The 18,860-nt window shown below is 36.9% G+C and overlaps 1 protein-coding gene across 1 annotated transcript; it reads left to right on the top strand.

Moving 5' to 3' along the window:
* The first annotated feature begins 580 nt into the window (after window positions 1-580).
* LOC106869682 (uncharacterized) lies at window positions 581-10,144 on the top strand. The gene is made up of 2 exons (XM_014915514.3): window positions 581-1,486; window positions 6,224-10,144. Exon 2 carries the CDS (start codon window positions 6,436-6,438, stop codon window positions 8,593-8,595), a length of 2,160 nt encoding a protein of 719 aa, XP_014771000.1. The 5' UTR covers window positions 581-1,486; window positions 6,224-6,435; the 3' UTR covers window positions 8,596-10,144.
* Window positions 10,145-18,860: the final 8,716 nt, after the last annotated feature.

Raw genomic sequence — 18,860 nt, 5'->3', positions numbered from 1 at the left:
CACTAAACACAAAGGCGGAACATGTTAGATAATGTAGTCTTTCTTATAATTTAATAAAAGTTAGGATGGTCATGGTTGGAAGATCTTTGATCAATTATAGGTCTTTTGAAGAAAAATATATTTCCTTGCTATATATATATATTATTTCAAAGAGTTGAATATATTCTCTATTAAGTGAAGTTTTAGAGTAGCTGTCCTGTGATGTCTTATTGTTCATGTTAAGAGAGACGGTGAAGGCAAAAATGTTTTTTTAGAATCGTAATTTGTATTGTATGAGACACTAGGATTCTTTTATCAGTTTCAGCCAGAGGCTGGAGCTATGCTGGGGCACCACCCTTATGCCGAAAAATAAAGGGAGAGAGATACTCTTTTCCTTTCCCATGAGGTATGAGACTTTGAGGGAGAGCTATTCCCAAAAATTATGACATATTGTATCTTTTCTGTTTCAGAAAAGATATATTAATCTCTCTCTCTCTTTCTCTCTCTCTCTCTCTCTCTCTCTCTCTCTCTCTCTCTCTCTCTCTCTCTCTCTCTCTCTCTCTCTCTCTTCTCTCTCTCTCACGCACGCGCGCACTTTCTCAAGGACTAAACATTCGCAGGATGCCTCGGATACAGTAATCCAGTGTGTAAAAAAAAAATGGACAGTTTGAGTTCAAACTGTAGCCTCTATATGCTACAGATGATATATTTACCATCTATAAACAATAAATCAAGCTGTACAGATTAAGGTCAGGTTGTATCTCTATCGAGATTTGGTCAGGATTAACTTCAGACATGCTTATGACTCATTGCCTGTTGTATAGAACTATGCTTCTAGCTCGTGTTAACTGACCGGATCGCTGCTTGATTCCATCGTCAATATCCTTCTCATGCAAGCTTCACTAACCCCGCCATCTCCTTTATTCCCTATATTTCGCGTCGGGCTACAAATCTTTATATTCAAAACCTGTTACAATTGTTGTTCGTAGTGATGATGATGCGGCCGACCTACTTTAATAATTCTTACAAAGTTGTTTCCGATTTCTTGTTCAAGATTCAGCATGGCAGAAACAAAGGCTGGGGTGGGGATAAATCTGACCTTACACCCCTTTCCTGGTAAGAGAAACCACCGAGGGTCTCGTTCTTAGGACGATCTCATTATATATTTACAAACATGCTTCTGTATATACATATATATATGAAAGGGATGACTGTTGTGAGAGGGGAGGTAATTATTAAACATTAGTATGCAACATAAAACTGATATCTGTATACGGTTAATATGTGACCCTAGTTAACTCCCCTGATTAGCTTTCTTCTGTTTACTGAAGTTAGAAACATCCCAGACATTATATCCTTATATTATCTGAGATCCCAGGGGAACTTCATTCAAATTAGAAATGTAGAAAATTACTTTATATTCTTATACATCGGCTAAATTAAGATAAAAACTGCTTCATCTATTCACACCTATCTGCTGGTTTCAATTGCCATTCATGTTCTTGCTGTAAGTATTTCGTTGTTTTATTTACATTTTTGTTGACATATTTGCTGTTCTGACATGAAACCCGGTGTCTGCCTTTTGTTCAAATGCCAATTTATTACTCTTCTTTGCGCATCTGCCGCAGCATCACAGATATTCTGTAGAGTTCTCATGTAAATGTTAAAAATACCGAAGGTTTTCTTTTTTACATGGGTTTGGCTCACAATTACAAAGACAAAGGAACGCTTTCATGAAGAAAACGGCTTATCGTTCAGATTAAAGAGGATTATAGTCGTCACAGACAGTTACTTCCCCTCCATAACATGGCGGCTGCTTTGAAAATGATTGTTTGAAGTATGTATATATATATATCTATATATATGTATATACGTGTGTGTATACACACACACACACATGCATATACACCCCTAAAATAGAACTAATCCTTGTTACAGCTGTAAAGCTTATATGACGAGAAGAAGACGAAGTAAATTGCAAGCAGCTGATATTTAATGTTTTGTAAGGAAGTCTGTTGTGTAAAATATGGGGATTGGGTGTAAATACGAAAGGTTTATGTCTCTGATGTAAAAGGCTTACGGATATTAAGATGACGGAGGGATAACGTAACGTTGTTGTGGTGTACTTGTACGAAAAGATCCGCTTTAAACAGATGTAGCTCGAAACATCCAACTGATGTTGGACATGGCCTTCTGCTAAAATTTCATTCACATCTAGAATGCTTTGAAGGAATATTGTCTCACTACTTGACTGGTACTTTATTCTATCGACCCCGGAATATTGAAAGTAAAAGTTGACTCCGGCGAGATTTAAACTTAGAACGTGAAGGGCCGTGTTGGATTGACAGAATCGTTGAGTATCAAATAAACTGACATGTATTATTTAGTTATGGCCCTTTACCCTCTCAGTTTAAATCTCGCCGAAGTTTACATCTTGGCGTCTGTAAAATACATAGTAGTGAGGTTGATTTAATACTCTGAAGCATCCTAGTTGTGAATGTAGCATTAAGTAGTATTGTGAATGTGGTATTAAGTCCTTCGATGATTTTAAAACCACAGCTGGTCCTTTGCATTTGGTTTGGTCTACTCTGTTGCAAGCATTCGGGCCAGGTCTTTGGCTTGAGAATAACTATCTGCCTTCCAGTTGCACCGACTCTGGAAAGGATTATAGGCACAGTGCCCTGTCGCCTGTGTTTTAAACATATAAAAGAATATATAATAAGCTATACTATTAAAGGTGATGGTCACATTTGGACTGCCTTTGACGATAGCTCAGTTAGAGTTGACCTGGGATGAAACAACAATAACTATAGATATTATGTAGAGAGTATATTTCTATTTCGACTGGTAGTATGGGTGGGGGAAATCGGTTTCTTCTATTTTATTTGTAAAACAAAATAAAATGTAATCAGCAGAACTTGTCTTTACCATCTTCACATCATGTTTGTCTATGCCACCCCCGCCCCTCACTAATGTCAGCATTGAATTGAAGGAAAGTTGTCAAATTAGTCTGAAAAGAGTAAAAGTAACAAATGCCAAACTGATTTTGTCAAATTGTAAAGGATTAAGGATATCCTTTACTTGTTTCAGTCATTAGACTGTGGCCATGTTGGGGCACCGCCTTGAAGAAATTTTAGTAGAATGAATCAACCCCATTACTTTTTTTTTTTTTTAAGCCTCAATCTCATTTGCGAAACCGTTAAGTTACAGGAGTGTAAACACACCAACACCAGTTGTCAAGTGGTGGCAGGGGACAAACAATGACCCACACATACATACCGCGTTAGATAATCATTCAAGCGAGGTCGTTGCCAGTGCTGCTGGACTGGCTCCCTTGCAGGTGGTACGTAAAAAACACCTTTTTGAGCGTGGCCGTTGCCAGTATCGTGTGACTGACCCTCGTGCTGGTGGCACATAAAAGCACCCACTACACCCTTAGAGTGGTTGGCATTAGGAAGGGCATCCAGCTGTAGAAACTCTGCCAGATCAAATTGGAGCCTGGTGCAGCCTTCTGACTTGCCAGTCCTCAGTCAAATCGTCCAACCCATGCTAGCATGGAAAGTGGACGTTAAACGATGATGATGATATATATATATGTGTATATATATATATATATATATATATATATATATACTTATATATATATACAATACAGGATGCTGTGAATATATTGTCGTCTAAATTATGCAAAAATGAAAATAACAGACATCTCATTTTAACAGATATATTTACCAAAATTACATAAAAATATCTCGAAATACTAAAGAGTAAATTTATTCAATAAAATCACCATTGGCTTCAACCACAGTCTCCTTATTTAAGTTGGTGAATGCTGCCATAATCCTTGCCTTCACTTCATCTTTAGTGTTACAAGGAGTTTTGTTGTCTCTTGCTCAACTGTGCCTCACACATAATAATCAAGGGGGTTGCAGTCTGGGGAGTTAGGTGGCCAGAGGTTAGGGGTGATGTGGTCACAGAAATTGTCTGATAGCCATGACTGGGTTCTCCTGCCTGTGTGACATGGTGCAGAGTCCTGTTGTCAGACAAAGGGTGTTCTGGCAGCCACCCTCCTCCAGGCACTTTATGCAGGTCTCTGTGTTGAGTCTGAGGCTGTGTGGGAAGATGAATGGAGGTGTAACATCGCCATAACTAGTGATCACTCCAAACATGTTGACTGGATGTTTGATTTTTATCACTCTAAGTACATATTTTGCGGACACAGCAAGCCAACGGTTGTTCTATGTGTCCACCACTGTATTGGAGCTTCCGGCACGAATGCCAAGCAGTACAGCATGTCGTTTCCAAATTTCATGCAGAGTGAATTGCATCATGGTGCTGTTTTTCTCCCAGATGGTGCCCAACTGACACTACTATACCATGTAGTCTACAAAATCAAAAGCAAACAATGCACATGTGTGAAATTAAAAATATGAAATGGCAACAATTTACCCATTGCACCCCGTATGTTTGTGTGTATATATATATATATATATATATATATATATATATATATATATATATATGCACACACACACACAACAAGTTTCTTACAGTTTCTGTGTACCAAATCCACTCACAAAGCTTTGGTTGCCTTAAGTACCACACAGTGGGATTTAACCCGGAACTGTGTGGTTGGAATCAAACTTCTTACTACACAGCCATGCCTGTGCATTTAACCAGCCCCAGAGGCATTGAGATAATGGGGGAATTTCGATATGGTTGGTTGACTTCAGATTATACTACATCATCTTATAAAAGAAAGTTGCATTGGATGATGTAGTCCTAGATACATGCTGAAGGAAAAAATGGAAACTCATGGCTAGAAGAACTCTGATTATTATTATTATTTTATTGTGGCCAGGTTCCAACCCAGGCTGCAGCAACAAAGTCCACCCACTACACTTCTCAGTCCACTATCACTGTCTCAAGGTCCCGGATACTTTCCAGGCCACTGTCTGCAATCAAGATGTTGATGTGTGATGACATTTTCCCCTTTTTACATCACCATAAAGTGGGTTCCACAACCCTAATTTGGATGCTTCCAGTTCAGATTGGAGCCAGATGATTGCAGCCATCTTTGCCTGATCTTCTCGCTAACTTTTGGTAGGTCACCATAAAGGCATTCATTTGTCATATGTTGCTGCCATTTCACATTTAGGGCCATTTGTAGCATCCATTTAGTCCGTTTGATAATTTCTTTGTGAGTGTCAATAATTGGTCATAGGTCTGCTTGATCATACAATCCACCAATTCCTACTATAAACATTTGTGTAATTTTATCTCAAGGCAATGGTTGACACAACTCATTTCGTACGTATGGACAAATTATCTCTGTGTGGGGTGAGTTTCTTTAAAGTAGAGCTTGAAATCAAATTTCCCAAATCACACGTGAATATATAACATGGTGCAGATATGGTAGCCTGGTTAAGAAATTCACAATCATGTCCTTCTAGGTTCAATACCACTGTAGCACTTCAAAGATTGTAGTCAGACATAGCCTTGATTGTGAAATTTGGTAGACGTTAAAACAATGGTGTCTTGCTGGATGTGCGTGTGATGGAGCAGATGTCAGAATTCTGCAGAAAAACATAGTGGTATTTGGTTCCGTCTCAGTACCTTCCCTTTACACCTGCCTTGCTTTATCTTTCTTCCTCAAGAATAAGATAAAATGAAACCAGATAAATTTCTGGAGTCCATATAATCAATTAAAATGTTTGAATGCAGTGCTCCAGCATGGTCACAGTCCAATAACTGAAACTAGTTAAAGAATAAAAGACTTCAAAATAATATTACATGCATAATATATAATAAATTAATTATGCTAACAGATCTACTTCTAAGGAACCTATCTGTTCACATATTGTAATGAAAAAGCATGCTGAATAGGTGACCTGCTTGATATGTGTTGGTGTACACACTTTTCTCGAAATTTGTACAGCTATATTATTGTGTACTGATTGTACAATATAATTGCTGATTATATTACAAGTACTAATATGTAATTAATAAATCACATGTTTGTGTAATATATTAATGCATGTGTTTCTTATTCAAGACAGCGTGGTGTGTTTTGAGGAAATCTTGGCTGTTATTTGTTGCAGGTTGAGCAACCATATTAGAAGCTCCATTGTTTACTGGTAGTGGTGTTGTTAATGAGGATTTTTATGATGTTATTTTTGTTGTAAATACCAATGTTATAACATTTCATTTGCGGTGACACATTTTATTTCTTTTTTTATTGTAGTAATTGCCAAGGGAAACTGGTTTGTTGTCTGAATGTCTCAGACGTACAGAATTATTGACTTTTGAGAAAGTAAATTGCTGTAGCAAGACCGTTTGTCTCCCTCTGCATCCTCCAGCACTATGTTACCTGTTAAGTACATGGCATTTATTGTCTGACTCCTGCCCTTATATTGACTGTCTTTATTGCAACAAGAACATTTTCACATTGCAACGATGGAGTACAGTGGGGACAGTCAAGATGAGGGTCTGTTGGATGTGAAACCATTCCATCAGGATGAGGCATTTTCTGAGAATAACACCAGACAGACACATTCAGATGTGAAACCATTCAACTGTGACACAGAAAGTCAGTCTGTTTCTCACAATAGCCAGTTGTCTACTGGGAAAGAAATTCACTCAGAAGAGGAAGAGTCCAACCATGAAAGTTTGGGTGAGTATAAAGAAGTCCAGTTGACCATGAGCAACAAAGAGAGTCAGTCAAAGGAAAGTACCAACCATTGCGAGTTGTGTGGGAAAACATTTTCTCTTAAAAGTGATATCACTCAACATAAATGTCTAAATACAAAAGTGAAGATTCATCAGTGTAAAGTTTGCGAGAAAACTTTCTCTCATCGTAGTGCTTTATCCATTCACAGACGGATTCACACTGGGGAGAGACCCTTTGTCTGTGAGTTTTGTGGTAAAGCATTCTCTCAGAGTGCTCATTTGACTAAGCACCTCCGTGTCCATGCAGCAGAGAGACCTTATACCTGTGACATTTGCAATGAATCTTTTTCACTAAATTCTGATCTGTCTCTGCACAAAGCAAGCCACACTGAAGAGAAACCATTTCACTGTGAAATGTGCGATAAGTCTTTCTCTCTAAAACGGTCTTATCTCCGCCATAAGCATAATCATGATAAAGAGAAGGAATTCACTTGTGACATTTGTAACAAGACATTTGCCTGGAGCAGCCAACTGGCTGCTCACAAACGCATACACACTGGTGAGCGACCTTACAATTGTGACGTGTGTGGCAAAACATTCTCTCATAGCAGTTCATTAGCCACCCACCAGATGATTCATACTGGAGTCAAACCATATGCCTGTGACATTTGTGGTAAGAAATTCTCAAAAAATACATATTTATCTCGTCACAGTCGAATTCACACGGGTGAGAAACCTTACAACTGTGACATTTGTGGCAAAACCTTTTCACAAAACGGGTCCCTAACAACCCACAAATTAACACACACTGGCGAGAAACCATTTCGTTGCGAAATTTGTGGCAAAGGGTTCTTTCGAAACAGCTATTTATCTACACACGTGCGTACACACACAGGAGAGAAACCGTACCACTGTGACATCTGTGGCAAAGCATTCTCCCGAAAGGGTGGTTTATCTACCCACCAAGTGACTCACTCTTCAGAGAAGCCATACGTCTGTGAGTTTTGTGGTAATGCTTTCTCAAACATTTACAATTTGATTAGACACAAACTGACCCATACTGGTATAAAGCCTTATCGTTGTGAGATCTGTGGCAAAGGTTTCTATCGAAATAATCATTTATCTATTCATGTACGCATCCATACCGGGGAGCGGCCCTACGCTTGTGAAATCTGTGGTAAAACATTCTCAGACAAAAGTTCATTTCGGGGCCACAAACTAACACATTCTACTGAAAAACCATTCTCCTGTGATGTATGTGGCAAAGCTTTTTCTCAAAATCGTGTTCTAATTTGCCATAAACGTATTCACACAGGGGAGAAGCCTTACCATTGCGATATATGTGGGAAAACGTTTGCCCAAAACAGTATGTTGAAGTGTCATAGGCGGACCCACACAGGTGAGAAAGCATTTGAATGTGATTTTTGTGGTAGGAAATTTGCACAGAGAAATGCATTAGTTTATCATAAACGTATGCATACTGGTGAGAAACCATACCATTGTGACATTTGCGGTAAAAGTTTTGCACGAAGTGGTGCTTTGACTACTCATCAAATTACTCACAGTGGAGTTAAGCCATATGTGTGTGACCTTTGTGGCAAAGCATTTGCACGTTATGACACCTTAGCTCGGCACATACTGACTCACACAGAGAGAGCACCATATTACTGCGACGTCTGTGGTAAGTCCTTTACCCAGAATAGCAATTTATCTCGCCACAAACAGACTCACACAAAGAACCAGTCATTAGCTAATCAGCCAGCAGCTCACCAGCAAGTAACTAACCAGCCAGTTGATGACCAACTTGTCGGGGACCAGCTGTTGGATAACCAGTCACCAGCTAACCAGCCATCGGTTGATCAAGCATTAACTAACCAGCGGTCAGATAACCGAGCATTAACTACTGTAAAGATTGAGACGAATAATAGTGAGGAAACTGTACAGTAATCACGGATGTTGTTTGAGGAAATACTGGTGATATTGGTGGTAAACCATCCTATTGGAGTCCTGTTGGAACAATTTACCATTTCATGTTCTGTGAAAGTTTTACTAAGCTGTTGTTAATGCAATCTTCCCAAGCTACAACCTAGTTCACTGACAAAGGAAGAATATTATTTGGAAATATGCATTTCCATGGAATCGATCTTTTGATGAAGATTTAGATCTACTTTTTAATTTATTGATATAACAGGAGAAATCCTCTGCCAATGAAAATTGTAGTGAAGTTCTCAAGAATTTTACAAATTTTACAATGAAGAGTGACCAAACCAAAGTAAAATTTTTGGTAAAATAAATTTATTGATATATGTTCATAAAATTGTCTGAAAAAAAGTTAATATGCTATTAGCCACAAATTGACTGATATATTTATTAGAAAGTGAACAAATGTTGAAGTCTTTATCTAAAAAAAAATATACCTTATTTAATTCACATAGCTGTGGAATTATAATTGGAAAAGTTACAGAAATTGAATGACAGTTTTCTTATGAATGTTAACCTGCCAAGTCATAAGGTTTATGGCCCTGTAGGGTGACTCAGTAAGATACCAATTTCAAACTAGTGGCCCAGATTTTCACTTATTGATTCTGTGTCACATTCTAGGATCCAAGATCACTTGGTACCACCACCACCACCACTACTACTACTACTACCTCTAATAATGAACAATGCACAGTAAATTCAGATAAGACCATATTGCTAGGTCTGATTTGGCTTTCTCTCTCTCTTATAGACATAAAGTTGCTTTATTTAACCTATAATCAAAGACATTCTTGCCATGACCAACTTGTCTCTGCAAACCTAGTTTACATCAGAGGTGTGAATACATTGTGATATGGCATTCATCTGTTTTTTAAAAAATGGTAAAGGTGGGATTTGAAAAAGATTTGGCTGCTATTAAAGTCAGATGATCATGTAGGGGATCCTTCAGTAGTTTTTGGATTGTGATAGTCATTTCCGTAAATAGTCAAAGACAAGGAGACCTGTTTCTTTACCATCTCTGTGTCTTCCGCTTCCTTCCCTTGACTGCTACAGTCTGCTTGAAGGAAGCTGTTGTTGTGATTCTATGGAAGTGGCATTTGTGTTGTTATGCAAGTAGTGTTTGTACCTTGCTTTGGAGGTGTTTTTTTAAATTTTCTACTGTTAATGATATTCTGTTGTTGGCCTACAGCTTGCCTCATTATATTTGATAGTCAATGAGATATTAACAAATGTTTGCATGTTACTGTTGAAACTATCACCAGAAGATGAATTACATTAACATAGCTTCACTAAAACTTGAGAGGAGATTTCAATGCCAAATGAACCCCTTGTAATGAATCTCATATATTGTTTGATGAATATAGGTATAAGTCTGTAGTGTAAAAGTTTATTAATGAATTTGGATATATTGCTTAGTAAATAAAGTGCAAGTTAGCATAGTGGTTTTCAAACTGAAATTTGTCTATCCTGTCAAGTCTGTAAAGCATCTTAATTTTATAAAACATGGCTACTTGTCTGTCTTCTGTCTTGTTTTCAATCTTCACAGTCCCTGATTTATGAGAAACACTGACTTAGTGGCAGACAGTTTAGTAACCAATCTGACATGGTGTAATAAATAAAATGCAAGTGTGAGTTAATGGTGGACAGTTTAGTGATAAGTTGGTTGTTTGTGATTTATTGAGGAATTGGTCAGAAAGTGGAAGCTTAGTTTTGTCTTCTGTAGTTCTGAAAGTTTTTCTCAGGTTTGTATGCACTAATTTCCATTCATTTATATATATATATATATATATATATATATATATATATATATATATATATATATATGAGAGAGAGAGAGTATAACTTTAAATTGCAGCTTAGGTGCACTAACTGTAGGGCCTGTAGCTTCTACCTCATCACTGGTGCTTTGCTGTATCTCTGACCAAGGCACTTAACTGTCAAAGGCCCAGTTCACCTAGTTGTATATAAGAACTATGTGGAGGTACTGCTTATTACTGAATTCTGAGGAGACTGTTGTGGTATATATACATATATATATATATATATATATATATATATATATATATATATATCCCTTTGAATTGCAATGTGAAGATGAATCTTTTGATATTGCCCTAATATCGACAATCCTATGGGGTTACAGTGGAATTACTTCTCCCTTCAGAAATATTCCTGTGTAAATAAGCATATCTCTATAATAGATACTCTTTTTTTTTTTTTTTTTGACGGTGGTGGTGGTGAGTCCTTTAGCATTTATTACATGTGTGGTATGGCAATGTTACATGTGTGTTACAGCGATGTTATGTGTCATAGCAATGTTATGGTGACGTTACATGTGTTATGTTACATGAGTGACATAACGTTGCATGTGTGTGTGTGTGTGTGTGTGTGTGTGTAGACATTGACACAAAGTCAGTGTTTTTAATAAAGAAAGTCTGATCCTCCAAGTCAAATTGTTTCTTGTTTTTTCCAATTGTTGCTATAATCTGACATTACTTATTTTGGAATCAGTTCAGTTCCTTTTTGGAAATACAGTGGTTTGTATAAATATTGATTAAAACAAATTTTTTTCTAACCTCTTTTAATGCTAAACTATCTGAAACCACACTTTAGTAAAATATTTCATTTTAAATTAAAATTCTTGAAGGCATGGCTGTGTGGTTGAGAATCTTGCTTCCCAACCATATTGGTCTTGGGTTCAGCCCTCCTGCGCAACACCTTGGGCAAAAGTCTTATACTATTTTCCTCTGGTCAGCTAAAACATTGGGAGTGGATTTGGTAGATGGAAACTGAAAGAAGCCTGTTTTGTGTGTGTATGTATGTATTTTTGTGGTATGTGTGTGTTTGTGTGTACCCTAGTCTTGACACCATGTGATGGTTGTAAACAAGCATGACCGTTATACAAGCGGAGAGGTTTGTTTCCCGTCTTCAGTGAAAAACATGTCTGGCCATGGGGAAATATTACCTTGCATGGAGATGGATGAAGGTTGGCAAGAAGGGCATCTGGCCAGAGAAAATATGCCTCAAGAAACTCTTTGAACATAGAAAAATGGATATGAAATGATGATGAAGAAATTTTCCTTTTAGCATGAATGATTAGATTACATTTCCTAAACGCTGACATAATAGTTTTATCCTTGTTGGTGTGATCCAAAAGTGTATACACTGGCATGTTTAGCACCAATTTCACTGCAACTTTTGCCAAAGTCAAACAGTATGTGTTGTGTGCATGTGTGTATGCATGGGCATATGGGTTTCAGCAGTCAAATTATGCTCTCAATTCATCATCATCGTTTAACGTTCGTTTTCCAGGCTAGCATGAGTTGGACGGTTTGTCTGGGGACTGGCAAGCCAGAAGGCCGCACCAGGCTCCAGTCTAATCTGGCAATGTTTCTACAGTTGGATGTTCTTCCTAATGCCAACCACTCCGAGAGTGTAGTGGGTGCTTTTTACGTGCCACAACTCTACCAATCCTGTTTCAGTTCTTAATGTTTACATTTGATGAAAGAAAGGGTGTCTGTAACAGTTTTCACTTTATACCAAATTTTCCTGTAGAGTTACTGCCAGTCTCTTACAATTTAAAAGAAGTTTGACAATGTATCAGCAAGGAGCTGACCAAAATTCTAGATTTTATATTAATTTTCCACAAATAATGCTAGTTTTCAATAAGCCCAAAATATAGTATTTGTTTAAAAGAGTGGATATCTATTTATTCCTACAAGCTGAATGTTGTACTTGTGTCCTCTTTATAACCAATCAAAATTGTTTGCTGTCAATTTGATATCCCGCTCCCTGTACTGGTTGTCTGATGTGATATCCCAACTTGACAGCAGTGATTTCAAGCAAATTACTTTTTATAGTTATTCAATAAATGGTCTAGCATTAATGGTGTTTTGATAATTCAATAAGTTCAGTGAGAGCCAGCTGTTGTCTGCTTTTAATCCTCGTTTGGGAACGTGTTTCATTATGTAAATTCATACACATGTACATAGTTCCATTGACCAATATACAGCATGAGACGTTATACTACTCACCAATGAAATTGTTTCTTATTGAATAACAAATCCATAACAATATGTTCTTAATTTAATAGTCACTTTATCTATACTGTTTATCTGTGTAAAAATGTATGTATTTGTATTGAATGGAAATACTTTTCTTCCAATAAATAATCAGCCCTTAGTTTTATTTTATCTTTTTTTTATCTTTTGGCACTAAGCCTAATGAAATGTGTGAAGCTTGCTAAGTATAGGTTGCTTTCAAGAAGATAGTATTTAACAATTTTTAGGATGGAGAACTTTACAGAGCTTTGGTATATAATAGCTAAATGATTAACAAATTCAGTGAACAGTAAAAAAAATCCTTGCCTTGCTATCAGCTCCCTACTTCTTGATAGAGTTATAGGGTCCTGATCCCTATCATGGCTAGTTTTAGACCTGATAGAGTCCATTCTTCTCTAGGTCTGACCATTGCGGATTTCTTCCAGAAAGAGAAACGGATAGAATGATGGAAACAGAAGATTCAACCCTAGTACAGGACTTGCACATTATTTTATCAACCCTGAAATGATGATAGACAAAGCTGACCTTGGTGAGATTTGAATTCAGAGTGCAGAGTACCAGAACCATTTCCACAAATCAATTTATCCACTGCTCAAATGGACATGTACTTAGTTCTCTGTACCATTTTAGATTATAGAATGTTTGATCTGAAAGAAGATATTTTGGTAGGTGGTGATGCACTGAGTGATCTATTTAAAAAATTCTCAATGAATTAGTTGGAGAAAGAAAACAAATACCTAATGGCAATTATAACTGGAACTGAAATAAAACAAAGAGAGAATATTTGAAAAAAAAAAAAACAATAAATTTCACAGAAAATTTAATTTGTAAGTTTAAGGAAAAACCTAGTGTTTTCAGGTAAGGTGACAGCTGTGAACATGCTAGAGTCCTGTTATGATTACATCTGTAAAGAATAGTTTTCTTTAAATCTATATTGATCAATGGGCAGTGATTTTACGTGAGTAGACATCCTTGTGTTATGAAAGTGTTGCATGCCTGAAATATCTTGTTCTGACAAAGTTCCATAATGAAACACATTTTTCCCTGTGTTACATGGAAGTCAACAGAAAAATACATTTTGTGTTAGGAAACTCCTTGTTACAGCAGGATTTTTGAGAAGCAACTCTTCTGTAACATAGTATTTGCCTGTTGAATAAAAGTGTTATGAAGAATTTTGGCTAGAATAATTGGCGTAATTACAAAAATTCTGTTATCTCTCTAATTATGTAATATCTGTAACAAAAATATGATAATCAGTCATCAGTTTGTAACGACAATGTTGCATCATATAAATGAATATTACTAATTAGTTTGTTATGATGATCGTTTATTTGTACAATTATTATGTTAGTCATTACAATATAGAAACTACAGCTTCTTAGTTTGTGTACACAGCTTGTTTGTTGTAGTAAATAAATTGCCTTTAGTTCTATGTCCATTGTGCATGGTAGCTAGCTTCATCTGTGAGTTAATACTAAAGAGAGACAGAATAATAGCCTAGGTTAATAGAGAGGGTGATAAATCTACTTTCGTACATTGATCAGTATACAGAAAAAGTTGCTCTTTGACCAAAGATGGTTGACCAAAAGAGAAATAAAGCTATTTGTCTTTACATATTTATATACTTCATAGCTAAATTAGGTCAGGTGAAAACAAAGGATGTCTCCTCTCTAATCAGCTTTGACTGATGAATGCCTTAAAAAAGATCAAAAGATCAGCTTATTCTCATAAAATTCTTAGAGCAATAGGCTAAAACAATAGGTTGAACACTTGTTTAATGTGGATTCGATTTCAAATTCTGGCTTAGGTATTTGGTGACTGTTTGCTACATATCCATTACCTGAAATTCTGGTTAACTCTTGTAAAAATCTCTGTCCCCTAATCAAAGCTGGTTTAAGAAGATACTTCTTCACTGATGAAGTCTGAAACATGTAGCTGTCATATTGCCTGATAAGAAAGATTTTTTTTCTTTTATTCTTTTACTTGTTTCAGTCATTTGACAGCAGCCATGCTGGAGCACCACCTTTGGTCGAGCAAATCGACCCCAGAGCTTATTCTTTGTAAGCCTAGTACTTATTCTATCAGTCTCTTTTGCTGAACATAAACATACCACCATCGGTTGTCAAGCAATGTTGGGGGGACAAACACAGATGCTCAAACATATAGACACACACACATATATAGAAATATATATATATATATATATATATATATATACAAGCAACATCTGAACGTGACCAATGCCAGCGCCGCCTTGACTGACTTCCGTGCCAGTAGCACATAAAAAGCACCAACCGATCGTGGCTGCTGCCAGCCTCCTCTGGCCCCTGTATCGGTGGCACGTAAAAAGCACCCACTACACTCACAGAGTGGTTGGCTTTAGGAAAGGCATCCAGCTGTAGAAACACTGCCAGATCAGATTGGAGCCTGGTGCAGCCTCCTGGCTTGCCAGACCCTGGTCAAACCGTCCAACCCATGCTAACATGGAAAACGGACGTTAAACGATGATGATGATGATACGATGGGCTTCTTTCAGTTTCCAAAAAATGCCTTTTCAAATTTCAATCCCCCTCCCTCAATTTAAAATTTTGATTTTGTTTACTTTAAAGAGATCTTAGCAAATTGACAAACATATAGTAATCGAAATTAAATATAGATAAAAACATTAAAATGAAAATTATTTGCATTTTACTTGTGTTTACCTTAAATAATAATTAAATGTAAATTAAATATACATTTTATGAGAAACAAACAATATGTTTAATAACTAATGTTATAAAGTTTAATAAGGGGTCCAAATGTCACCCCCTCCCCTCAATTTTAAATTTTGAACTTTTTCATCCATTTATTTATCTGTCTATTTATTCCTATCTTTTTATTCATGTCTATCTATCTATCTATCTATCTATCTATCTGTATATGTCTCTCTCTCTCTCTCTCTATATATATATATATATATCTTTATACACATATCTATATACTTACTGAATTTAAAATTTTGGTAACGTGGTTTCATGCATATTCAGAATCTCCGTCATCAAAAAACAGGAATCCACTGAAAAAAAAATTCGGAAAGGTCTGTTTTTTTAGGGGTGGGGGTGACTGTGCGCCAGGTCCGCCTGAGAGAAGGGGTGAGATTTGAAAAATTTTTAATATGGGGGAAGGGGAGGTTAAGGTGGGAGATTTTAAATTTGGAAAAGATGGTTTTTAAAAAAAATTCGAAAAAGTTTAAAATTTTGATTTTGTTTACTTTAAAGAGATCTTAGCAAATTGACAAACATATAGTAATCGAAATTAAATATAGATAAAAACATTAAAATGAAAATTATTTGCATTTTACTTGTGTTTACCTTAAATAATAATTAAATGTAAATTAAATATACAAGGGTGAAATTTGAAAAGGTGTTTTTTTTTTGTTTGTTTTTTTGCATATTCGTAATCCCCGACATCTAAAACACAGGAATCCGAATTTTTATTTTTTATTTTTAAATGCATTTTTCAAGGAGAGGTGTGATTCTGCATTAGCCCCAAATTTTCTTCAATTTTTTTAAAAACCTTCTGCTAAAACTGTATTGAAACCATTTGTGGGGGGAAAAAAGAGTGGGGTGAGGGAAAAAAAAAACAATAGTTAGGAGTTGTATTTTATTAGCAAGTGGTTTGATCTGAAGTCGTGTATCGAAAGTGAAAACTTGTTTGATCCCAGCGCAGCAAGCTAATAAACCCCTATTAGGTTACAAAACGTCTCCACTGTTAAGGAATAAAACAATAGCGGTTGTTACACTATCGTCTATTTGTTTTATTCATCGGATGGTCGCCATGCTGGAGCACTGCCTTCAAGAGAATTTAATCGATCATATCAACCCCCATATTTATATCAATCTGGTTCGATTTTATCGATTTGGGTTTAAACAACAGATACATATTCAATAATGTAGTCGTAGTTACATTATGTCTGAAAAAATGAAAAGTAGTATTGGTGCTGTTAGAACGCATTCGATCTTTAAGTCTGTTGTTCATTAATTTGATATCTTTTAACATATGAATTCATACGCCACGCAAAGCGGCCCATTGACCAACGACCAATACATAACGTATAAATTCTTGCGCCGGTCATCTTCTTAATAATCATTTAAGATATCATCCATAGAAATATCATCACAACTCTGCTACATTTGGCATATATTATCGCTAAAATTACATAGTGGGTAGCAAAAAAAAGATTAAACATTATTTAATTATAATTCCGAATTAAGAATTTAATCTCGAGGAATTTTTTTTTTCGTCGTAACACGTGTGTGATTCTCCAAATTATATATTTCTTACAAGTTATTTATTCCTAGGTCGACTCTGACTGAACAGACGCATGATCAAAGGTATCCCAGCCATGACCATCACGTATTTTTGTATCTCATTGGTTGCTATTTCAAATCATTTTAATGACTACATTGAGGCTCCGTCGTAATTTGTTGACGGTGGTGGTGATAATGATGTTTAGTCCCCAAGCATCCTGATAAAGCAGATTTATATTCAAAGACCTTCCAACCGTGATCATCACACCATTTATTCAGGAGATGTATCCAAGTCTACATTATCTAGTTTATCCTCCCTTTTCAAAGAGGGTATGCAGTGTTCCTTTTAAGGTGGGCGCGCCTCACGTTTTACAACCTGGAGAGGAAAGAATGCGCATATATGGGTTTTCAAGATGAAATTGTACTTTTTAAAATATTATGTAAGAAATTTGAGTGATGGTTACTCATATGGGTATGCACATAATTTGCTCACTAGAACATTTTTGCATACACCCACAGAGGGAACATAGACGGAAGGGTGTTAATTGAAGTAAATTTGGCTGCTGTTTTTAAATAGTCAGAGATGTTCCATCCTTGGCCATCTCATCTTTTGTGGACGTCTGAGATTACGACTCGAGAGAGATTTGGCAACTAGGAGCGACCATGTAACAACTTCCACTGATATGCATGACATCTTTTTTACCTTTCTTTTTATTCTTTACTAGTTTCAGTTCATTGAATTGACCAGGTTGGGGCACCACGTTGAAAGGTGTCGAATAAATTGACCCCGGTACTTACGTTTTGTGGGATTTTGCTTTCCCAAGTCTGGTACTTATTCTATTGGCCACTTTCACAACACCGCTAAATTACGGGGAGGTAAACAAACCAATACCGATTGTCAAGCGATTGTGGGGAACAAACGCACACACATACATGTGTGTGTGTGACGAGCTTTCACAGTTTCTCTCTACCAAAGTTAATTACAAGGCACGGCTCAGCCCGAGGCTATGAGGCTTTTGTAGAAAATACTTGCCAAAGGTGCTGCACTGTGGGACTGTGAAAATCTATTATAAATTCTATTCACACCTAGGATTCATTTTAATAAGGTAAACTGATTCGAATACTTGACTTGTACTTTCGTTTATTGATAGCAGAAGGATAAAATACAAAGTTGGCTTCGAAGATTTGAACTCGGTGATTCCCAACGTGGGGAAGATGCCCCACCGTTTCCCGCTTTATTCTGTCTCTTTCTTGCTGGCCAGCGATTGATCAAGGACGTGTTTAGCTGTCTCTCTCCATCTTTCGAACTTACGCTAGACAGCTCGCTCACATCTACATACCAACAACCATGCTCACACACACAGAAGACGTCTCAACAAACAAGAGCTAAAGATGTATATATTCCACCTTGAATAAATGTTGTTCATGTTGATAGTCTGGAGTTCAGCGTTCCGTTAATTCTTAATTTTATATGGGAAAGTCAGGTATACATCTAATGATGTATAACCCACTTTCCTATAAAGTGGGGACCCCTTGTTTCTCCCTACAAAGGACCCTATCGTGTGCTTTCTCGCACTCCAAAGTTTTTCAAGGTCGACGCTAATGGTCGTACGGAAATTGTGTCTGTCGACTGTCTGAAAGGAGCGTACCTTGGCAAACTCTCAACTTTCGTGTACGACGTGCTCGTTTTTCAAACACCACACACCACTGTCAACATCATTACCACCACACAGCTACAGCCAGTTTACAGCGACGACATCAACAACCACTACGAACTACAAGCATCGCCCCCGACGTCGCCAGCAGCAATACGACTCTACGTACTACCAACATCGTCAACATGACTTCTACACGTACACAAGCAACCAACATCAACAAGCGC

The sequence above is a fragment of the Octopus bimaculoides genome, chromosome 9 (assembly GCF_046866305.1).
Source record: "Octopus bimaculoides isolate indiv1 chromosome 9, ASM4686630v1, whole genome shotgun sequence".
NCBI lineage: Eukaryota > Metazoa > Mollusca > Cephalopoda > Octopoda > Octopodidae > Octopus > Octopus bimaculoides.
This window is presented reverse-complemented; position numbering and strand designations above follow the sequence as displayed.

Excerpts from the sequence above, each read along its gene's own strand:
- LOC106869682 (XM_014915514.3), top strand. The coding sequence starts at position 6,436 with ATGGAGTACAGTGGGGACAGTCAAGATGAGGGTCTGTTGGATGTGAAA.